This window comes from Balaenoptera acutorostrata, chromosome 15, assembly GCF_949987535.1.
Source record: "Balaenoptera acutorostrata chromosome 15, mBalAcu1.1, whole genome shotgun sequence".
In the NCBI taxonomy this organism is placed as follows: Eukaryota; Metazoa; Chordata; class Mammalia; order Artiodactyla; family Balaenopteridae; genus Balaenoptera; species Balaenoptera acutorostrata.
In genome coordinates, this window is record NC_080078.1 from 53,498,973 (window position 1) to 53,513,024 (window position 14,052).

The window sequence follows — 14,052 nt, forward strand, 5'->3', positions numbered from 1 at the left end:
GGCAGGTGGTTAATGGACTACGGTGTTTACAACTGTGCTCTGACACTTTACCAAATCACCTGGGGTCTTAAGAAAATGAAGAGTCCAAGGCAAAGTCTGAGGTGGGGCTCGAGACTGCATTTCTAACAAGCTCCCCGTCACGTAGATGCTTCTGGTTGATGGATCAATGTTACTTTGAAGAGCAAGCATCTGTGTCTGACCTAGACTTCTAAAAACCTGCTTCAGCATCAACCGAGTTGGAGAGAACAAGAGGCAGGTGTCCAAGGAGAAAGGAAAATGTGTTATTTGATAATCAGGCTCTTCGTGTTCTCCACAAACACACATGCCCACCTGACAGGGAACTGAATCAGAGCAGAGAGCAAACTGAATAAAAAAAGTCAGAGGAAAACAAAGGAACTTTAATTGTGGGGCCAGAACTGCAGAAACAAGACATTGCATTTGCCACGAGAGAGCAAAAAAAAAAATGCTGAAGCATTTGGAACCTCAACATCAGCTACCATGGAGATGAAGCAAGAGGAAAATATTCACAAATACATTTTGAGCTTCAGGCCACAGCAGACCCATCTGGACACATTTAAACACCTGGCAAAGTAGTCAGTTTTCTGACCAAGGAACAGGCCCACATCCTCCAAGTTGAACTAAACCAACCTCCTTCTCTATAGATGAGGGATCTACAACTCACGGCTATTAAGGAACTTGTCCAAAATCTCACATTCTCTGTGGCCGAACCAGAGCTAGTGGTTTCTGCACTTGAATTCAGTGGAGAACTCCTTTAGTGAAAATGCTAGTTCACACACTAGGTGGCCCATCAGTTAATTAGGACTTTAAAAATTTTTATTTGCAGAAATTCAAATAAGGTATGGGGGTGAAGCTCAGGAATCTGCATTTTATGGGGTTCTGATGTAGCAGGTGGAGAAGGATAAGTCACCAGTGGCTCATGGCAGCTTTCTCTTTGCTGTCCATGGATAGGTGATTTCAAATATTTGGAGAGAGAACCAGAAAATTAAGAGGTTTTCTTCCTTTCTTCTAGTGTGGGTTTGTTTTGGAGTACGGCTCAAGTGGGCTGGAGCCAGGGTTCTGAATCTGGTATTTTGTATACACAGCACAAAGGAGAAAAAAAAGAACTGCTGCTAGAGGTTTCAGATATTTTGGGGGTTGTGTCCCTGTGTCGAGTAGGATTCTGAGGTTGTATCTAGTTTCGTGGGGAAGACTGCTGTTACTGATGAATGGTGTCTGCCACTGGTTCTTTCAGCAGTGAGGTGGGATGGCCTGCAGGTCAAGCACAGCGTTTTACCAGCAAAGGAAAAGCTTTCAGGTTTTCTTTGGGTGTGTGATAGTCCACCCAGGAAAGAACTGTAGCTGAATGATGTTGATATGTGTGTGAGGCTCAAGGACAATGGAAATAGGAAGCAAAAACTTCCTTCCACAATAGAATTCAGTATCTCAGTATTTCACTGCCATTCGGTTATCTCAGTGGTTTGGGATCAATATCATGGCATCCAGGGAAGGTTGTTATCCTGTTTTCTTTTGTATTCATGCATTATTAATGAACTTTTAACAGCTAAATTTCTCACTTTTAAATCAGAAAGGGCTGTATTATGGTACAATCTTTTTTGATTTTGTGTTCAATGTGGATTTAGTTTTCATGCTCAGTTTGGCTCTCTGTAGAATTGAGGCTCAAGACTGAAAAAACTATGCTATGGTTAAGGGTCACGAGCCACAGAAATGTGACCATTCACAGGCAGTTGCCTTGTGGGATGCTCTGGTTGTCTTAATTCGATGTTTGGAAGGCTGTGATGCTTTTGTTTAGGTGTGGGGGATGGAATTGGTTAAACAGGTGAGTTTTGAAGCCATACTAGCCAGCTTTGAACCCCTGCCACATTTTAGCTGCATGACCTTGGGGAAGTAACTCACCCTCTTTGGGATTCAGTTTCATTATTTGTAAAATAGGGATAATAGTAATAATATTTATTCTTAGGAGCACCTGGCTTTGTGGTGAGGGTTACATGAGCTTACGCTTGGAACGTTGCTCAGCACATAATATATATTCAATAAATATTAGCTGTCATTATGTTTGTGATAGTGGTGGTTCTTGATACCTCTCTGGCTGCATGGCAGAGTCCAATGTAGCGGGTATGACTATCAAGAATGGAAGCAGAGTTTTTCATTTTGTCTAATTTATATAGAAACATTTCTTGAAGAAAATAAATGTGCTAGATTTGGAGATATTTCTCCAAAAAAGAAATGACTGATTGTCTAGGAACTAGAGTGCCTGAAAAAAAGGTGCTAAGGCGTTGTTAGAGCCCAATTACAAATGGACAGGCCGAGATGAGGAAAGTCACATGCAAATCAGAGCTGTCACAGCAAACGAAGTACTAAATACAGTACCTAAAGAGGTTCTCCCTTTCGTTAGAAAAGAAATAGTAGTGAAACAGAATACATTCTTGTCTCTTCAGTTGGCCCTCCGAAGTGGCAGAAAAACTATATGCCAAATGATTACATTATTCACTGGATGATTGTTTCCTAATGAAACAGAGTAATGAGCTGGTAAATGTAGTATGGATTTCCTGAGGGCAAACTAGAAATACAGATAGTTATAATTTGGTTACTTCAAAATAAGGTCTTTCTCCACGTATACATTAACAAATGATCACATTGAACTACTTTGAAATTCCTCAAGCTGAAACTTGGTCACTACCTAACTGGTTCTTTAAGGTTTAATAAATCCTTTAAGAATTAGTGAATTGAAGCATGTGTGGCAAATTAGCTGGACAAAGGGAATCAGTCACCTGGGAAAGATTTTTGATAGGCAGGAGGATAAAAAAGGATCTAAGGAACTTGTGAGCCAAATTAGGATAGGTGTTGTAGGCTTTTAGTTGAGAAAACTGGCTTTGGTATTTGAATGAAACAAAGGGCTTCCCAAATGCTCTTTTGAGCAGTGATGGTCACTACTACATAGTCTTCAGACATTAATTCCAGGGACTAGAATTTTAGTTTCTTGAATTTTGATTCAGTAGAGATGAGAATCTTTCATGTTGAGGCTCTTTAGATTGAATAACTATATGATAAACTAACATCCACGTGTCTGATGTAGATGTGTCTTACTCTGATCCTTTGTCATAAAATGAGTACAAGAGTTAAGTCAAAATTACCTGTTCTTTGTGTAGCTCAGCAAAAAGTGCAGGCTATTTTGAAATAGGAAAATATTTACAAATACTAACAAACAGGGGAAACCAACGAAAACAGGAAGGAGGGAGAATTTGGTGGTCTGAGTTCTATGTAAGTTCAAAGTGGCAGAATAGAATTTTTTAAATTTATTTAGCTTTCTCTACACCAGCTCCAGCGTGTACAGAACTGGCCATTTTAGGGTGGCAAAACAGACTATAAATCTGCACACAATAGAAGAAGTGAACGAAGGATGATTATAAAAGTGGTCCCCTGAAATAGACACACCTGTTATACAAGGAAATGGGTTTCACTGCATTGTAAAAAGAGGAGTCCTTAATTTAAATCCTACCATGGCATGAAAATAGATTCTACAAGTCCAATGGATCTTTTTAATGTTAATGAGATTTAAATGAATGAATTCCATTATATACAGATGAACACATGCCACTTAATATATAGCATAATTGAGGAACACCATTAGTAACATCAAATAATCTTAAATCTGATGAACAATGACTAAACATGCCCTATTTGGGGAAAAGACTCCCTATTGAATGTGCTGAATACTTACGAATCCACGTGGTTCTCAAATGAAAGCAGAATTGGAAAAGGTGAAGTCTTAAATGCACACTCAGCAATGGCTTCTATCACTTCCTAAAAATGAGAACACCTATATTCAATAAGCCAGAATTTTAATGTGTATAGTTTTTTCTTTTGGATTCCACCCTTTAATATCACTGTTTTTTTCATTCATAGAATTTTATCAAATGGCCTAAAATGGCTAGAAGCAGTTTTCAGGCTGCTGGATTATAAATTTTCTTACTCTTGACTTAGGAAGAAAATAGAAAGAAAACTGGATTTGGGTGGAGGGGAGAGTCATAACTGTGAGGGTGAATGGTTCTCCTCTTTGGTAATTATATCTACTTTTTTTTTAATAATGAAAGAAATCAGATCACATTATAAAAATTTTGGATAAGAGAAGGCAACATTTTTCACCCATAAATTCACCCTTTGAATCAAACCACTGCTGGCATTTGGTTATATTTATTTCTAGTTTGTTTTTTGTATATCTGTATAAGTTAGTTTTAATTACAGTAAATACTCTATTTGTATTTTTAAACATCGTTAAGAGATATAATTCACCCACTTAAAGTGTACAGCTAAATGGTTTTTAATATTCACAGGGCTGTGCAACCATCACCGCAGTCTAAGTTAGGACATTTTTATCACCCCCCCAAAAAGCCATGTCCCCTTTAACAGTCACTCGCCATTTCCCCAACCCCACCCCACAGACTCAGACCTAGGCAACCGCTAATCTACTTTCTGTCTCCATAGATTTGCTTACTCCTAACATTTCAAGTAAATGGAATCATACAACATGTGGCCTTTTATGTCTGGCATCTTTCATTGAGCCTGCTTTCAGGGTTCATCCATGCTGTAACATGTGTCAGTACTTCATTCCTCAATCTGTATTTAGAAAAAATGTATAGGTCATAGTTTTAGTATCTGTATAAAATCCTAGGGAGTGGCAGTATCATAATTGATTTAACCATTACCCAATTGTTGGACAGACATATTTTAAGAGCTATCATTCAAATAATTCTCCAAAGAACCTCTTCATTTTTTCCCCTGATATTTTGAATTATTTTCAGGGAATGAATTCTTAGAAGGGGAATTATTAAATTAAAGAATAGGAATATTTTTACAGTCTCCTGTGTTTCTCCAAATTACTTTTCATCTTAGATTGCCTAGAGTAATATATGAAGGGCCAGATTTCAATGCGTATTCACCAGCTTTGGGCATTAGTGTTTCAAAATGTTTTCCTTACTGAACTGGTATTAAAGGATGATCTCATTTATTTTTAATTATATCAATGTCAATACTTCTGTGGCTTTACATCACTTTTTTTTTTTTTTTTTTTTAGTTACATGTATTCTTTACATCTTCTCCTCTCAAGTAGGAATTTTCACTCTGATTCCTTATGCCTGAGGCTTTTCCATTATCTTCTCTACTTTCCTTACACAATTCATAGTTTGCTTTCTATCCATGCCAGAAAGCTATTTCTCTGGCCCCAGAGTATAAATAAGGCTTTCTAATTCTGTACTACATTTGCATATATCCTCTAAGAAGGATTTGCCTGCATGGAGCAAAAGAATCACTCACTGTTTCTTAAAAGTGAATCCACAGATTGCCTTTCATACATTATGATAGTTGATACCATCAAAAATAAGTACACTATAAAGAGTAAACAATGCCCAGATTTTAAACTCTTTATTTGATTTTTTTGAGTACAGGCTTTGGAGTCCAACAGGCTTGTGTTTGAATCCTTCTTCTTATCCTTACAAGCTGTGTTACCTTGAGAAAAATAACTTAATGCCTATGTGCTCTTGGCTTGCTGGCCTGTAAAGTAGGAGTGATAAGCTTCATTCCACAAGCCTGTTGCAAGGATGCAGCGAGAGGAGGTAAAGGACACAGCTCATGATGGGCAGATATTCTCAAAACAACTAAGGTTACTCAGCTTGCTGGTGCCCCCTTCCCCATTCACCCTAAACCCAACTAATACAAACAAGAGCTGCCATTAAATGAGCATTTGCATTCCAGACACAGATCTTATCTCCTGCTATAAACATTCCCTAAGGAAAATATTATCTGTCATCTCACAGATTATAAAATGGAAACTCAGAGATATTAACCAATTTACCCAAGGTCACAGAGAGGAGAGTCCAGGAAACCCCAGGAAAGTTTGTCTGACTCTAGAGTTTATTCTCTTAACCATTTCAGTAACTCCCATGCAGCTAATGACCTTAACCAACTAAGATCAAAGCCCTCAAAAGAATTGCACAGCACTATTCACAGTAGCCAAAACATGGAAACAACCTAAATGTCCATCAACAGATGAATGGATAAAGAAGGTGTGGTACGTATATACAATGGGATACTACTCAGCCATAAAAAAAGAAAAAAAAATGCCGTTTGTAGGAACATAGGATGCAACTAGAGATTATCATACTAAGTAAGTCAGAAAGAGAAAGACAAATACCATATGATATCACTTACATGTGGAATCTAAAATATGGCACAAATGAACCTACCTACAAAACAGAAACACACTCACAGACATAGAGAACAGACTTGTGGTTGACAAGGGAGAGGTGGGTGGGGGAGGGATGGATTGGAGTTTGGGATTAGCAGATACAAACTATTATATATAGACAATGGATAAACAATAAGGTCCTACTGTATAGCACAAGGAACCTTATCCAATCTCCTGGGATAAACTCTAATGGAAAAGAATATTTAAAAAATGTATTGTTGTTGGTATTTTTAACTTAATTTTAATTTTTTATCACAGCAAACTTGATTACAATGTTTTGTTTTTTCAAAAAAATAAAAATAAAAAATAAAAAAAATAAAAAATAAAAAAAATGTATATATGTATAAAACTGAGTCACTTTGCTGTACAGCAGAGATTGGCACAACATTTTACATCAATTCTACTTTGATAAAAATAAAAAAGAATTGCAAATAGATACCTAACGGAAGTGGGTAGTAAGTATGGGGAGAAAAGGGGGGCTAGATTTTGTTTATTTCCTAAATTTGGCCCTGTTTTATTTGCTACTAGCAAAACACATGAGAGCCATTCTTGATTCCTCTTATTATAACATCTTTCAATTCATCCGTAATCCTGTCCAAAATATATTCAGAATATAACCACATAGCAGCACCTCCACCTCTATCATCCCGACCCAAAAACCCTTGCCGTAACTGCTGGGATAGATTCTGTCGTCATTCCCACATATTCACTACCCTTCCTGTGAGATCTGTTGACCAAAGGCATGGCCCTGTGTTTTGTTTTGGTTGCTGAAATGCATGTGAAAATGGCACATGGTTCTGTTGAGCAGAGTCTTCAAGAGCCATCTTGGGTTCTGCCACCTTTCTTTCCCCACTGCTGTGAGCCTGGTGATAGCACAGATTGGGGCTGTTCTTTCTGTATGGATTGCAGACAATATTGCTGGCAGCAACAGCCAACATCTAACCTGAGCAAGAAATAAACCTGTGTGGTTCTAAACCACTGAGATTCTGGAGTTTCTAGTTTTTGCAGCAAAACCTAGTGAAGGCTGACTAATAAAGCTTTTAGCTGCTTCTATGTTTGCCTCCTGTACTGCCTACCACAGCCAGAGTGATTGCTCCTAAACATGAGTCAGATGATTTCAATTTCATTCCTTTGGAGTAAACTTTCAATGGCCTCCAATTTCACAGAGTGAAATCCAAGTTCTTTATCAGATCCTGCACCTGCCATCTCACTAAATACATCTTCTTTTCCATTGCTCACACTGCTACAGTCCACTGACCTTCTTGCTTTCCCTCCAATAGACCAAGCATTACTTCATCTCTTTGTTCATCTCTCATTTCTTTGTTTATCCTTGTTACTTCTTTCAGGAATACTCTTATCTGACAGCAAGGCTTACTTCCTTAATTTTGAGGGGTGGTGATCTCTGCTTAAATGCCACATTACCGGGGTCTTCTCCCACCATCCTGCTGAAAATAGCATACCTCTAGCCCTTCTTTGCCTTCAATACTGATTAACGTTGTCTTAAAGGGTTATTTCCACATGCCATGTGGTGTGTTTATTTTGGTCTATTTCTCCACACTAGAATGTAAGCTTTTTGAGGGTAAGCACTCAGTTTTCTCCATTGCTCTGCCCCTAGGATGTAGAAACTACTATGGAGCATTCTAGATGCTCACTAAATATTTCCAAATGAATAAATGGACTCTTAAAATCATTAATAGAAGAGACACAATCTGCCTACTTGTGTTCCCATTTATTTCTCTACTGACTCTTTCAGAGGACAGCACATTTTTTTCCATAAAGGGCCAGGTGGTGAGTATTTTAGGCTTTGTGGGCTATATGGTTTCTGTGGCAAATATTCAACTCTGCCTTTGTAGCCCCAAAGTGGCCACAGATAATATGTAAACATGTGGATGTGCCTATGTTCCAACAAAACTGAATTTACGAAAGCAAGTGACAGGCTGAATGTGGGCTGCAGAAGATAGTTTGTCAGCCCCTGGACTGGTCTGATCCTTGGCCTAAGCAAATCTTAAAAGTTGACTGTAACCAAAGGTAAATGTAATTTTGTATTATAGAAATTTGAATGTTGATTCCATACTCAATAGCCCGGTTAATTTTAATAATTTCTTGGACAAAATTTCCAATCAAGATCAAGTCTTAAATTTAAAAAAGTCTTTCAAATGATAGTGTAATTAGTCTTTGACAACTTTGGCTATATGCAAACTGCTCCAGTTGCTTTTAATAATGAATATTGATCGTAGACCCGCCCCATCACCGTTTGGGCCAGTGAGAGTCAGGCCCGAAGGTGAGTGAAAACCCAAGGGCCTATCTCTCTTTATCTTTAGCCAATGAAATGTCCATGTTTTTCTGGGCCTCCTCTTACAGACACCTGTAGAGAGTTTGTGCCTCTACCTGTCTTCCTAACTCTCTGGGTGGGGTTCTGTCTTCCCACAGCAGGGATGCTGGTGTGCCCTGAACTGCCACTGGGTTCTGGGGTTCCTAGACTTTCTTGACTGATGTATCCTATTTCTTCCCTTTTCCTACCTCTGACATTGTACATGTTTGGTCTTGTGCACTTGACCAAGGACCCTATGTTTGCAATGGAGCCCCCAAGCTCACTGGTTACACTCTTCCCAGCTCCCACTGGGCCTCTTACCAAGGCTGGGCTGTGTTTTCACTTGTCACATGGTTTGGGCTTCTGGCCTCTTCCTAGAGGTAAAGTGGATGCCAGGGGTTGCATCTGGGTGTCACCCACATCCTCTACCATGGCAGCTTTACAAATGACTTCATTCAACTCCCTGCCCTCACCCTGACTTAACAACTCCTTGCATATATAATACCCTACCATTATATTTCTAGAAGGAAAGCTAAAGTGTGGCTTTAAATTTTTCAATTATAATATCAGTAGCTAACATGTATAGAGTACTCACTGCATGCCATGCATTGTTCTAAGCCATGTCTGTATATTAAGTAAGCTCACTGAATGCTTAGAACAACAGCATTCAGCCACCCTACTTAATATGCAGACATGGCTTAGAACAAGAGGCTCGGCCTGTAAGGGAGCTTCTCCTGGCCTTGCAGCCAGTCAGTGCTGGTACTGGAACCCTGGCAGTCAGCTCTAGAGCTGCATTCTACACTTCTACGGTCTCCCTTCTCTCTTTCCTTCCCAGCCTCTCCCTCCGCCCTTCCCCATCTCTACCACAACTCTAGTCACCAGCTTAGGAAAGCTTTTGGAACCTTTAAAGAAAACATTTACTGAATTTCATCTAACAGTTTTAGTTGGGAGCGCCTGAAAACTCTGGAAGTTCCCTTTTGGTTTTTCATACCTTTCTAATACTTTGCATGGGGCACCTGATCACTGAGGATGAGAAGGCTAGTCTAGGTTTTAAGTTTGGTTCTTTCACATAAGCTGTCCTTAGTGGACAATGGATTTGAAAGTACCTTACTGCTCGACTGCTCCTCATTAAGCCAAAATCATTTTTTTCAGAGACCTCTAACACTGGATCCAATAATCTATAAACCATATGGCTCAGTTACTAACCTCCAGGGGGAAAATCTGCCCTTGAAATCTCTTATCCTTGACAGACAACAGCAGGGTGTATTTGGATATCCATTTTATGTGAGCATGTATGTGGCAGTTAAATTGCATCCTAAATTATTACTCTCTCAGAGAATGACACTTTATTTTCGGAAATGCTCCATTTAACCACATACTCAAATTTAATATATTTTAATTATATATTTTATTACTTTACTCAGTTTTCCATCTTATGCAATTGCTGGTTACAAAGGAGCTGCCTGAGGGGGTGAGAAAAAGGAGCAGCTCGGGGATGGAGAAGGTAGGTGGGGATCGGTGTGGGGAGGAGGAGATTGAGTGAGAGCAGAGAGGATGCAGACCACGTGCCGAATTGCTATATGTCATGACCATCGGAAAGGCTCAGGCAATGAGGCAAAGAAAGTGAAGAGCCGATATATGGGATATATAATAAATAAATCCAGAGTGCAAAATAAAAAGTCTTCCATAAAGAGGCTGAATTACAGCATGTCTGCTTTCCCAGCACACAACTTTTTATTTTGGCCCAACAATAAACAGGCGGTAAATGCCAACAGGAACTTTTGCTTTTGGGGATTTATCATAGATCACATGGAAGCTTTCCAGATTACATAGACTCAGAGAAGATAAACTGTGTGACATAAAAATGATGAACTTTTGCAATTGGTTTATTTTGCTGCTACAATACACGCTGTGGCTATAGAATATAGTCTAATTACACCGTGAAGATCAGGTCCAAATCTATAGGATAGCCCAAACTGGCAAACATTGGGAGAATCTTTTCACCGCCTACTGATATATGGAATTTCACAGCAAAACCGGAGAAAGACAAAATTCATTTATCTGATGCACAGAGGCAAGAAAGACTAAAAATGAAGGCTATACTATAGTTTGTCTATTTTCCTGGGGATGGAAAAAGTCATTAAAAATTTATTGAGCACCTACTATATGTCAGATTCTTTTTAAAGTGCTTGGAACAAAACAAAGATCCCTGTCTTTTGTGGAGCTCAATGCTCTTACTGACAGAAGGACACAGACAACAAAGAAGGAACATAATAACTGAGTAAATTAAGCAGAGTAGTAGAAGGTGATAAGTGCCTCTTGGTAAATAGAAGGAATAAAGTGGTGGGGGGCCTATCAGGAGTGTGGGAGTACTGGTTACAGTATTAAATATGTCCCAGGAGGCCTCCTTGAGAAGGTGGCATTTGAGAAATGCTCCGAGGAGGTAAGAGGTGAGCCATGCAGATACCTGGGGGAAGAGTGTTTCAGGCAGAGGGGCAACCTTGCAAAGGCTGTGAGGCAGGACCTGCCTATCATGGTCAGGGGACAGCACAGAGCCCAGCCATGTGAGTGAGGGGGAAAGGGGTGATGCGGGGAAGAGAGATCACATAGAGCTTTGTCCCCCATTTCTCTTCTCATCCTTTCTTACAAAGTCATTTTACACAGTAGTTTCTGGAAAAGCAGACTGCCTGCTGATAATCAGGCAGAAAGGGCTGGGACTTGGGTGAGGCAAGTGAGGCGCGTAAGTGCAAAATTTAAAGAGACACTCAATCTCAGGTGCCAAGTCCGCATTTATATGTCAGTGAGAATAAGCACCTCCTTAAATTTTGCATGATAGATGCTTCACTTGCCTCACTCTAGTCCTAGTCCTGATGCAGAGAATTCCTGCTCCGTGTATTTGTCCACAAAACAGGCTGGCATTTCTACTCCTCACACTCATTCCCACCCACCACCACCACCCCCACACACACACCCACATCTCTGCCAGAATTATCTATCCTGCAAATGCACAATAGCAGGAAGCAAAGCTGCACCAACCAACCACCAGGATGACGAGTTTCCTGCTCTTTTTTGGCTGCCCCCCCACCCCCAATTCCAGCAGGCAGAGAGAGGAAGCAGAATTCTGGGCTAGATTTAGTCTTTCAGTTCCTAAATCTGTCAGCAAGTGTGTGTATGTGGTGGGAAGTTGTGCTTCCGGAGCCCAGGAATAGATGCTCAATCGGCCCATGACTCTGGGATCACAGATGCGATTGAAGGACCACTTGAACGGTCGAGTGCACAGGGAGAGTCACTCTAAGCTGACTTGATGGCCAAGGCCAAGAAGCCAATGCTTCACACAAAATAAACATGCCTTAGAATGTGCTTGGAATGTGCTTTATCTTCCCTCCCCACAGTCTCCCCTTCCCCCAAAGTAAATCAAAGAACCCCGAGGATTATAAATGTTTAAGAAAATATAATTGCTCCTCACAGGGACTCTTGAGGGGTTGGTGGGCGGGGGTGTGGGTGGCCCTCCTGGCAGCGGGTGTTTGCACAAGGCCATCGGTCCCCTAGCTCAGCAACGGCTCCATCAGGATGTGCTGTCTCCCTTTCCAGGACCCTGTCCATCCATCAACAGACGGATGAGCACAAATTGCATCCACTCCACACAAGGGTCGCATATCCCCCACTTTTTCAAAAGAGCCCAACAGGTTAGGCCTGGTATCTTAGCTGACGAGGGATCATGGCAGGAGCTGGGAAGGTGGGGGACTATGGAAATGGAAAAGAAACCCATTGATTTTCCATTAAAGAAAAACCAAATAACATTAAGAGTGCTCAACTTCAGAAGCAGATACAAAGATTTTGATCAGAATTAAGGTCAACCCCATATTAAACTTTGTTGAAAAATTTAATGAAGGGTGCTATTTTTCACTAATTGCTATGTAATAGCCTAAGTTTCAGAAATCATGAAAAGTCAACTTCACAACATAGTAAATATATTTTAAGGTGCTAATATTCCTTCTGAACACATTTTTATTGCTGTCAAGTATAGTACCTTTGATGAGGAAATTCAATTGTCTAAACTGAAACCTGGCTGTCCCTTGAAAATCTTGCCTCTTTTTGCTGCCCTCTCAAAAGACATATGTTTATTTTATCACATTCCAAGTGCTCCAGGGCTAAAAGCTGGATATTGGAAATTTTTTTGTTCCCATTGCTACTTCTGAAATATTACCTTTCGATCTTCTTATCTTAAAACAAAACCAAACCAAACCCAGTTTTCATGCAGCAGCCAAACCAGCTTTTACCACTTCTTCACTTCTGCCATCTACTGAATGTCACCTCATTCAGCAAAGACTTTGGCAAGTGGCTCACTTTTTCTTCATCCAAAGCTTTGTCACCAGTCTTGGTGATGTTAACATCTAACTCATCCAATATTCTGGCCTCTCAGCACTCCGACCTCTCATTTTCAATGGCCTTGTCCCCATTCCACCTTACCTACCACCCACCTGAGCTCTGTTTCCTTGGTTACTTAAGGCAAGAGTTAGTGACCCAGAGCCAGTTCTGCCCTGAGACCCAAGTAACCCAGGTAATGGAGCTCATGCCTTGGGACCCTGTGCTCTAGAGTTATCCTCTGGCCCTTCTTTTCTGATCCCTTCCAAAGAGATGAGAAGCCTGAGTCAGTCAAGAGAACATGTCCCCAAAAGCCCACATATCCTCTTTCTAGATCTCTCTCTAGTTACCTAGGACCCCAGATTTCCCCAGCCCAAATGACCCCAAGCTCCTGCGGATGGCTCTTTGCAGAGGATGTGAATAGAATCTGGATATTTGGGCTTGGGTGTCCATATGCATGAATGCTAGGCCCTTTATGGTGTAGGATGGAAACTTGGGTGGAGAGAGAAGGGAGATGACCAAATATACCCTCATTCCTGACTAATAAGAGTAGTTGATGCTTCTTTACCAATTACCACTTTAGTCTTGCCTCCTAGATAGGATTTATCAAGATACCCAATCGTAGGATTATTTCTGCTTACTGACAGCATCCAACCTATAGCAAAACCCTGTCTCCTTGAACTCTCACCCAAATCACCTAATACAGGCCAAATCCTGTAAATCCTCTCTAATACAATTTTACTGACAAACACAGTTCCCCATGACATGTGTACTCCCTTGTTGCATAAGCTGGTAAAGCCAACTTTGACCACTGGTGTATTCCTAGGGGTCTTTGACTGATAGGTATCAATGTGTCAAAAGCTGGTTATAATAGTCAATCTCCTGTATTGACTATTATATAATATTCCACAGAATGGAATAGTATGTAATAATTAAATAGTGGTGATTAATATCATCATCATCATCATCAAGAAAGCAAGGAAGCTAGAGAAACACGCAATAATATTGTTGAATCTCCCAAAGAACATGGAGTTCAAAAAGCACAACACAAAATAATGCATACTACAGCATGAATCCACTTAAATCAAGTTAAAACAGCGGTGAAACTACATTG

The 14,052-nt window shown here is 40.2% G+C and overlaps 1 protein-coding gene across 6 annotated transcripts in view; it reads right to left on the reverse strand.

The window, feature by feature from the left end:
- Positions 1-14,052, reverse strand: part of PLCB1 (phospholipase C beta 1) — a 697,632-nt gene that overhangs the window by 142,593 nt on the left and 540,987 nt on the right. For all 6 annotated transcript variants that reach the window (XM_057529141.1, XM_057529138.1, XM_007165239.2 and 3 more), the window contains one exon: positions 3,740-3,822. In XM_057529141.1, coding sequence (XP_057385124.1) covers positions 3,740-3,822 — 83 coding nt within the window. The remainder of the gene's footprint in view (positions 1-3,739; positions 3,823-14,052) is intronic.